Raw genomic sequence first — 9977 nt, 5'->3', positions numbered from 1 at the left:
GTAAACCAAGTTTAAAGGATGAATGGAAAATGAGGCCCCGACAAGTTTAAACTGTGTGTGGAAATTACAGAGGGATATTGATAGGAAGCAGAGCTGGGCTGACAAGTGGCAGATGGAGTTCAATCTGGAGAAGTGTGAGGTGGTACACTTTGGAAGGACAAACTCCAGGGCAGAGTACTGGGTGAATGGCAAGGTACTTGGCAGTGTGGAGGAGCAGAGGGATCTGGGGGTTCATATTCACAGTTCATTGAAAGTTGCAATAAAAGGGGCCTATAGAATACTCCTAGTAGAGCAGTTAAGAAGGCCAATGGGATGTTGGCTTTCATAAATCGCGGGATTGAGTTTAAGAGCCGCGAGGTGATGATGCAGCTTTACAGAACTCTAGTTAGGCCACACTTAGAGTACTGTGTTCAGTTCTGGTCGCCTCATTATAGGAAGGATGTGGAGGCGTTGGAGAGGGTGCAGAGGAGATTTACCAGAATGCTGTCTGGACTAGAGAGTATTGAATATGAGGAGAGGCTTAAGGTGCTAGGGCTTTATTCACTGGAAAGGACAAGGATGAGAGGAGACATGATAGAGGTATATAAAATATTGAGAGGAATAGATAGACAGTCAGCGCCTCCTTCCCAGGGCACCAATGCTCAAGACGAGAGGGCATGGCTTTAAGGTTATGGGTGGGAGGTTCAGGGGAGATGTCAGAGGGAGGTTTTTCACCCAGAGAGTGGTTGGTGCATGGAATGCACTGCCTGGGGTGGTGGTGGCGGCAGATACATTGGACAGGTTCAAGAGCTTGTTGGATAGGCATATGGAGGAGTGTGGGATGGGGGGATATGCAGGAGGAAGGGGTTAGGTAGTGTGAGGGTGGTATGATGGACGGCACAACATGGTGGGCCGAAGGGCCTGTTTTGTGCTGTATGGTTCTATGGTTCTATGGAAATGGGATTGTGGCAAATTTAAAGGATGGTCAAATAACAGAAGCCTGTGAGTTTAAATGAAGCACTGAAAACAATGTTCCTGGTTACTCTCTCACTCTTAACATACTTATAAGATGTTTTGGGATTTTCCTTCATCTTACTGGCCAGTGATATATCATGCCCATCTTTTTCCTAATTTCTTAATCACGCCCTTCTCCTACTCCGCTTGCTCTAAACCTGTTCAGCCCCTCCCGTGTGGGACTTTCCAAAAATCCACATCCACGGGTGGTCTTCGTCGACTCAAACGCCCCGCCCAGCCTCCACCGCGGCCACCCCCGCCCAGCCCCCGCCGCCGCCGCCCCGCCTCCGCCGCTGCCGCGCGCGCGCACGTCCCGCCACATGATCCTCGTGCGCGCACACGGCCGTTTCACGCCATCCCCGAGCCGCGGCCACGTCTCACTGTCACCAACCCCCGCAGCCGGAAGTGACGTTGAATTGCGTCTTTCGTTTGACTTCCCGCCGACTTGGAGGATATTAGTGAAGACGTCTCGGGGGCGGGATTGGATTGTAATGTGAAGAAATACAGTGGGTGAGGATGGAGATGTGTGGAGGGGAGAGAGACCGTGGGGTGGGGGAGTGGAAGGGAGGGGCTAGTGTGTGTAAATGATTGCTTGTTTATGTTGGGGGCTGATGGAGGGGGAGCGTCTGTAGCGTAGGGTGATGTTGTGGAGAGGTCAGTGTGTATGTTCGGGGGTGTGTTGGTGAAGGTGAAGTGGGATTGGTGAAGGTGAAGTGGGATTGTTTCAGGTGATGCTTTGCGGTGGTTGAGGTAGTGGTTGTGTGTGCGTGGGGGGAGGGGCGTGAGGGACAGCCTATGTGCGCGGGGGGTTGGTGTGAGGGGAGAGGGGGGTTGGTGAGGGAGTGGGGTCATACAACAGTGTGAGGGGTGGGCTTGTGTCTGGAGGCTTTGAGCACAATTGGGGTAGGAGAGCCTCTCTGGGGGCAAGGGATTGTTATTATGGGAGGGTGGGTTGTGACAAGCAATAATGAAGAATTATGATGAAATTACAATTGTCGTAATCTTACATCTTTTTTTATTCTACAGAAGATGTTGTCTAATGGGATTAATGAGGACTGAGCTGCTGTCATGTGTGCTGCCTGTCCCCCCCAATCTCCAGCAGTGGCTAAGACAGAAATCACGTTGGATGGAGACTCACCATTGCTGGCTGCTACTTTTGCTTACTGGGATAATATTCTTGGTCCGAGAGTCAGACACATTTGGGCCCCAAAATGCGAGCAGCTACTACTGAGTGATGGGGAAATAACTTTTCTAGCCAACCACACATTAAATGGAGAGATCCTGAGGAGTGCCAAAAGTGGTGCTATCGATGTGAAGTTTTTTGTACTCTCGGAGAAAGGAGTAATCATAATCTCATTGATATTTGATGGCAATATGAATGGGGACCGCAGCACTTATGCTCTGTCAGTGATACTGCCTCAAACTGAACTGGGTTTCTACCTACCTCTGCACAGGTTATGTGTAGACCGACTAACACACATCATTAGAAAAGGAAGGATATGGATGTACAAGGTGAGTTCCTTTACAAGTAATAGCAGCAGTTTGTAGCTCACAAGGTGAGTATGAAATCTGTCCAGATAATTAATATTTAAGGAACAGGTGAATGGGCTAATTATCACTTATTTCCTCTCCAAATGCATTGCCAAAATCTTTTGGAAGATGGGTCTAGTCCTGAACGATACATATTTTTGATATGTTGTAGGGAGTGGTGCCCAAAAGCAGGAAGGATGGTAATATCTAATCAGATAATAATGAATTTCTTCTGATTGGGAAATTCTACAAGATGCAGTTCCTGATCTTGTATCTTGTATCTGTCATGCAGATGTGGCAAAACCAGTCTATGCGTGAAACCTAGGGAACAGAACATTGCATCGCTGATCTGTGGCCACTGCTGGATTTGGTCTTTTGGCTCCAATATGAATAATGAGATTGTGAAAGATTGCCAATGTTGTGGAAATCAATTCTGATATTCACTGGAAAGAGAAAGATGGTTTTTAGTTGGTTCTCTGGGTCCAGCTGACGTTGCATTGTTCATTTTGTTTTTACTGACCAACCTGCTTAAGCAAGTTTTGTGCATGATGTCCATGAATGTAGAACGGTATGGCCCATGAACAGCCCCTGCAGCCCACGATGTCTGTGCTGAGCATGATGCCAAGGTAATCTAATCCCTTCTACCTGCACATGTTCCATATCCCTCCATTCCCTGCATATTCATGTGTCTATTTAAAAGCCACTATTGTATTGGCTTCCACTACCACCCCTGGCAGTGCATTCCAGGCACCAACCACTCTGTAAAAACCTCAAAGTGGAGACACACGTAGACAGGGTGGTGAAGAAGGCTCTTGGCACAGTGGCCTTCACCAGTCAGAGCACTGAGTATAGAAGTTTGGAGGTTATGTTACAGTTGCACAGGACGCTGGTGAGGCTGCATTTGGAGTATTGTGTTCAGTTTTGGTCACTGTGTTATTAGAAAGATGTTATTAAATTGGAAAGAGTGCAGAAAAGATATACAAGGCTGTTGCCAGGATTCAAGGGACTGCGTTACAGGGAGAGGTTGGACAGGCGAGGACTTTTTTCCTTGGTGTATAGGGGACTGAAGTGTACAAAATCATGAGGGGCATAGACAGGGTAAATGTGCTCAGTCTTTTTCTCAGTGTTGGGAAATCGATAATTAGAGGCATGGGTTTAAGTTGAGAGGGGAAAGATTTAATAGGAACTGAGGGGCAACTTTTATTATACAGAGGGTGGTCTGTATATGGAATGAGCTACCCAAGGAAGTGGTTAAGGCAGGTACAATAACAATTTTTAAAAGGTAGATGGATAGGAAAGGTTTAGAAGGATGTGGGTCAAATGCAGGCAGATGAGGCTAGCTTAGATAAGCATCTTGGTCGGCATGGACCAGTTACACCAAAGGGCTTGTTTCTGTGCTGTATGACTCTATGACACTCCTTGTAGCTGAGTCCTTCTAATCCAGACAGCATCTTGGTGAACTTCTTCTGTATCCTCCCCACATCCTGTAATGGAGCGACCAGAATTGCACGCGATACTCTAAGTGCGGCCTAAGTATTATACAACCACAACATGACTTCCTGATTCTTATACTCTGTGCCCCTAGTAAAGAAAGCAAACATGCCAGACGCCTTCTTTGCTACTCTCCCTTTGTACATTAATGCTGTTGAGAGTGCTGCAAACAACTGTATACTTTCCCCTTGCATTTGACCTCCAAAGGTGCAACACCTCACTTGCCCATATTAAACTCCATTTGCCATTTCTTTGCCCATAACTGTAACTGATCGATATCCTGCTCTATCCTTTGATTTTCCGCAACTCCACTAATTTTTGTGTCATAGGTTTACAGCAGCATAATCGCATGGAAGCAAGCCCTTCAGCCCAATTGGTCTGTGATTCCCATCTAAGCCAGTCCCATTTGCCTGCATTTGGCCCGTAATGCTCCAAACCTTTACTATCCATGTACCTTTTCAAGTACCTTGCAAATTTTGTTACTGGACCTGGCTCAACCACTTCCTCTGGCAGCTCATTCCATATACTAACTGCTCTCTTGGTGAAAAAGGTGCCCCTCAAGTTCCTATTAAATCTCTTCCCTCTCACCTTAAACCCATGCCCTCTAGTTCTTGATTCCCCAACCCTGGGTAAAAGACTATGTGCATTGACTATCTATGCCCCTCATAATTTTATGCAACTCTGTAAGGTCACCCCTCAGTCTCCGACGCTCCAATGAATAAAGTCCCAACCTGCTTATCATCTCTCCATAACTCAGTCCCTTGAGTCCCAGCAACATCCTCATAAATCTCCTGTGCACTTTTTTCAGCTTAATGGCATCTTTCCTGTAGCAGGGTGACCAAAACTGAACACAAATGTGGCCTCACCAACACCTTGTACAACTGTAACATAACATGCCAATTTCTATTCTCAATGTCCTGTCTGATGAAGGCCAGCGTTCCAGAAGCTGCCTTCACCGCCCTGTCTACCTGTGACATCACATTCAGGGAACCATGTGCTTGTACTCCTCGGTCCCTCTGTTCTTCAACACTCCCCAGGGCCCTAAGGTTCACTATGAAAGTACTACCCTCATTTTTCTTCCAGAAATCAACCCCTCGCACTTATCCCAATTAAGCTCCATTTGCCATTCCTTGGCCCACTTATCCAGCTGATTAAGATCCCCGTTAAATTCTGATAACCATCTGCAAACTTCCCAACCAACCAATCTACATTTTAGAACACAAAATATATGGATATACAGGACAGGAATAGCCCTTCGGCCCACCATGTTGTGCCAAACTAATTAAAGGAGTAATTAAATGCCTAAACTAATCCTTTCTGCCTAGACAATGTCCATATCCCTCCATTCTGTGTGCATCCATGTGCCTATCTAATAACCTCTTAAAAGCCTCTATCGTGATTGTCTGCACTACCACCCCTGGCAGTGCAAACGCCCTACAAATCTCCTTTGAACTTGTCCCCTCTCACCTTAAGTACATACCTCCCAGTATTAGACATTTTGACCCTGGGAAAAAGACGGTGGCTCTCTATTCTGTCAATGCCTCTCATAATCTTATAAATGTCTGTGAGGTCTCCCCATAGCTTCTGTCGCTCCAGAGAAAACAACCCAAGTTTGTCTAACCTCTCCTTGTAGCACATGCCCTCTAATCCAGGCAGCAACCTGGTACACCTCTTCTGCACCCCCTCCAAAGCCTCCACATCCTTCCTATAATGGGCCAACCAGAATCAAATTCAATACTCAAGATGCAGCCTAATTAGAGTTTTATAAAACCTCAACACAACTTCCCCACTCTTGAACTCAGTGTCTCAACTAATAATGGCAAGCATGCTGTATGCCTTCTTTACCACCCTGTCAACCTGTGCAGCCAGTTTCAGGGAGCTATGGACTTGGACCCCAAGTTCCCTCTGTACATTAATACTGTTAAGGGTGTTGCCATTAACAGTATACTGTCCATTTACATTTGATCTCCCAAGCTGCAACACCTCACATTTGGCAAGGTTAAGCTTCATCGGCCATTTCTCCGCCCATTTCTGCAACTGATCTATATCCGGCTGTATTCTTTGGCAATCGTCTACACTATCCACAACAACACCAATCTTTGTATCATCTGTGAACTTGCTAACTCACCCATCCACATTTTCATCCAGGTCATTGAAATCTATCACAAACAGCAGAGTCCCAGTACTGATCCCTGTGGAACACCACTAGTCACAGACCTCCAGCCAGAATAATCTACATTGACCCATACCCTCTGTCTTCTATGGGCAAGCTAATTTTGAATCCAAACAGCCAAATTATCATTGAATCCTGTGCATCTTAATCTGCTGGATGAGCCTATCATGAGGGACCTTGTCAAACACCTTGCTAAAATCCATGCAGACAGCATCCACACCTCTACCTTCATCAATCACCTTAGTCACCTTCTCGAAAAACTCAATCAAATTAGTAAGAGATGACTTACCCTGCACGAAGCCATGCTGACTGTCCTTAATTAGTCCATGGTTTTCCAAATGCTCATAAATCCTATCCCTAAGAATCCTCTCCAACAGCTTCTCTACCACTGACGTGAGGCTCACAGGTCCATTGTTTCCAGTAATATCCCTATTTCCTTTCTTGAATAATGGAACAACGTTAGCTACTCTTCAGTTCTCTGGGACGTGTACTGTGGCTAGAGAGGACATGAAGATCTTGGTAAAAGCCCCAGCAATCTCATCTCGTGCCTCTCTCATTACCCTGGGGTATATCTGATCAGGCCCTGGGGACTTACCCACCTTAATGTTCTTCAAGAGACCCAAAACACCTCTTTCTTTATCTCAAAATGCCCGAGCATATTAGTATGCTCCACAGTGATCTCACTATCCTCCACATCCTTCTCCTTGGTAAATACCAACACAAAGTATTCATTAAGAACTTAGCCCACGTCCTCCACCTCCAAGCACATGTTCCCTTTATCCTTGAGTGGTCCTACCCTCTCCCTAATTATCCTCTTGCTCTTGATGTGAAGTTGTGGTTACTGTTTCCTAATTATTCTCCCACTGAAAGATTAGTCACCTAACCCCAGTATGGCCCCTCCTTGTACTGGGCTATCTGCATATTGATTTAAGAAACCCTCCTGGATGCACCTAACAAATTTTGCCCCGTCTAAACCTCTTGCACTAAGGAGGTGTCAGTCTATGTTGGGGAAGTTAACGTCACCCACAACAACAACCCTGTTGGTTTCACACCTTTTCCTAATCTACCTGCATATCTGTTCCTCAATGTCCCAGTGGCTATTGGGGTCTGTAGTATAATCCCATCAGAATGATGTCACCTTTCTTATTTTTGAATTCTACCCATGTAGACTCAGTGGATGAGCCCTCCATTATGTCCTGTCCGAGTGCAGTTGCTATATTGTTCCTGATTAATAGTCCAAGTCCCTTTCTCCCCCCACCCCCCCCCCCCCCCCCACACATGCAGACACCTTTTACCTTGCTCTATCTTTTCTAAAACATCAAAAACCTGGAACATTAAGCATCCAGTCCTGTCCCTCTCTCATCCAAGTTCCTGTAATGGCCACAGCGTCATCATTCCATGTACTGATCCATGCTCTCATTTCATCACCCTTACCCTTTATACTCCCAGATTAAAATAAACATACTTCAACCCATCCATTCCATCGTGCTTATTAACTTGCTCAAACTAGTTCTTCCTTACAGACCAAGTGGTCATGATATCTACCCTTCTCTCAATCCCGCCACTTTCTGACATGATCCACTGGTTCCGGTCCCTCTGCCAAATTAGTCTAAACCCTCCCGAGTAACTCTACAGAACCTCCCAGCCAGGATATTGGCTCCCCTCCTGTTAAGGTGTAGCCAGTCCCTCTTGTACAAGTCACCCCTGCCCCAGAAGAGGTTCCAAAGATCCAAGAACCTGAAACTCTGCACCTGTTCCTCAGCCACACATTCATCTGTTCTACCTTTAGATTCCTGCCCTGACTCTCACGCGGCATTGGGAGTAATCTAGAAATTACTCCCTTCGAGGTCCTGTTTTTTCAGCCTCTTTCCCAACTTCCTATACTCACTGTGCAGGACCTCATCCCTCTTTTTACCGATGTCATTGATACCAACATGCACCACAACCTCTGACTACTCACCTCTGCCTTGAGAATATCCTGTAGCCACTCCAAGACATCCTCGACCCTGGCACCCAGTAGGCAACACACCATCCAAAGAACCTCCTATCTGTGCCTCTAACAATATCACTGTTGCTCTGCTTGACTTTACCCTTCTCTGCTGAGCCTCAGAGCTGGCCACGGTGCCACTGACCTGGCTGCTGGTGCTGTGCCCTGATAGGTTATACCCCCAGCAATATCCAAACGGGTATACTTGTTGCTGAGAGGAATGACCACAGGGGAGTCCTGCACTGTCTGCTTGCTCACTCTACCTTTTCTTTCTTTTTCAATCTTTTTATTAGTTTTCAAATTAATACAGATTAATATATAACATCAATGTTTGTACATGTAATACAAAGAGATCAGGAGAACAATCATGGCGTAGATAATCATAAAGAACAATAAAATATAAAAAAATCTGTAGATCCCATGATCTCTTAGTAAATGAATATAATATAAAAGAAAGGAAAGAAAAAGATTTATTATTTATTTGTGTGTGTGTGTGTGTGTGTGTGTGTGTGTGTGTAAAAAAAATATGTATGTATATAAATAATATATGAAAAAAATCCCCAAATCAATAAGAAAAATTATAAACAAATATATCTAAACAGAAAAATTACAAAAAAAACAAAAAAAGAAAAAAAAAAGACTGGACTGAAATTTCTCAGTAGAAACAGCAATATTATGTCGTCAACTCCATTCCCCTAAATAGGAAAGTTATTGAAAGGGGATCTATATCATGTGAAAATATTGAATAAATGGACTCCAAATATATTCAAATTTAAGCGAAGGATCAACAGTACCACTCCTAATTTTTTCCAAGTTTAAACATGATGTAGTTTGAGAGAACCATTGAAAAGTAGTAGGGGGTATTGGATCCTTCCACTTAAGCAAAATGGATCATTTGGCCATTAATGTAACAAAGGCAATCATATGGTTAGCGTAAGCAGATAAATGGCCAGACTCTATCCTTGGTAATTCAAAAACTGCAGTGATAGGATGAGGTTGTAAATCAATATTCAATACATCTGAGATAATGTTAAAAATGTCTTTCTGTGGCGACTCACCGTCCATGCAAGCGAACCGGCTCGGCGGTCAGGGCGTGCGTTGTCAGAGTGGTGAGGCCCAAGATGGCGCTGGGCCTTTGTCTTCCCCAAGTGACGGGGGGAGAACCTGTGTGCGCGAAAAGTTTTGATGACGTAGCGTGTACGTCATTTCCTTTTTCGGAGGGCGGGAACCGCGCCGCTTAAAAGGCCCGAGCAAGGTGGGTAAATATATCAGTCTTGTTCCACAGCTTGCAGACTCGTGTCTTTATTCTTGCATCACGGTAGCAGCTGCTACATTGGTGACCCTGACGGTCCAAACGGATTTTGGACCCACACAATGACCGACAACGCAGCAGCCAATGCAGTGGCACTCAAGCTGCCCACCTTTTGGACACTTCGGCCCTGCGTGTGGTTCGACCAGGCCAAAGCCCAGTTCCAACTGTGGCAGATCACCTCCGACTCCACACCGTACTACCACGTGGTCAGCTCCCTGGACCAGGAGACAGCCGCCCAGGTTGGAGACTTCATCCAGACTCCTCTGGAGGAAGGCAAGTACCCAGCTTTCAAGCCCCTTCTCATTCGGATCTTCGGCCTCTCCCATCGTGAACGTGCCACCCGCCTGCTTCATCTCGAAGGCCTGGGGGACAGATCTGTCCTTGGCCTTGGCTGAGGGACACAAGCCCTGCCTGATGTTCGAGCAGGCCTTCCTCAAACAGCTGCCCAACGATATTCACCTGCTGTTGGCCAATGCCGACTTCAGCAACCC

General features: G+C 45.8%; 1 protein-coding gene across 2 annotated transcripts in view; it reads left to right on the top strand.

The window, feature by feature from the left end:
• Positions 1-1376: 1376 nt before the first annotated feature.
• Positions 1377-9977, top strand: part of c9orf72 (C9orf72-SMCR8 complex subunit) — a 77971-nt gene continuing 69370 nt past the window's right edge. The window contains exons 1-2 of one of the 2 annotated variants that reach the window (XM_052020723.1): positions 1377-1503; positions 2020-2505. In XM_052020723.1, the coding sequence (XP_051876683.1) occupies positions 2062-2505 (444 nt within the window). In that variant the 5' untranslated portion in view covers positions 1377-1503; positions 2020-2061. The remainder of the gene's footprint in view (positions 1504-2019; positions 2506-9977) is intronic. The other variant, XM_052020724.1, reaches the window with a different exon arrangement.

The sequence above is a fragment of the Pristis pectinata genome, chromosome 7 (genome assembly GCF_009764475.1).
Source record: "Pristis pectinata isolate sPriPec2 chromosome 7, sPriPec2.1.pri, whole genome shotgun sequence".
NCBI classification, from domain to species: domain Eukaryota; kingdom Metazoa; phylum Chordata; class Chondrichthyes; order Rhinopristiformes; family Pristidae; genus Pristis; species Pristis pectinata.
Note: the sequence above shows the minus strand (reverse complement) of the source record. Positions and strands in the feature narration are given on the sequence as shown.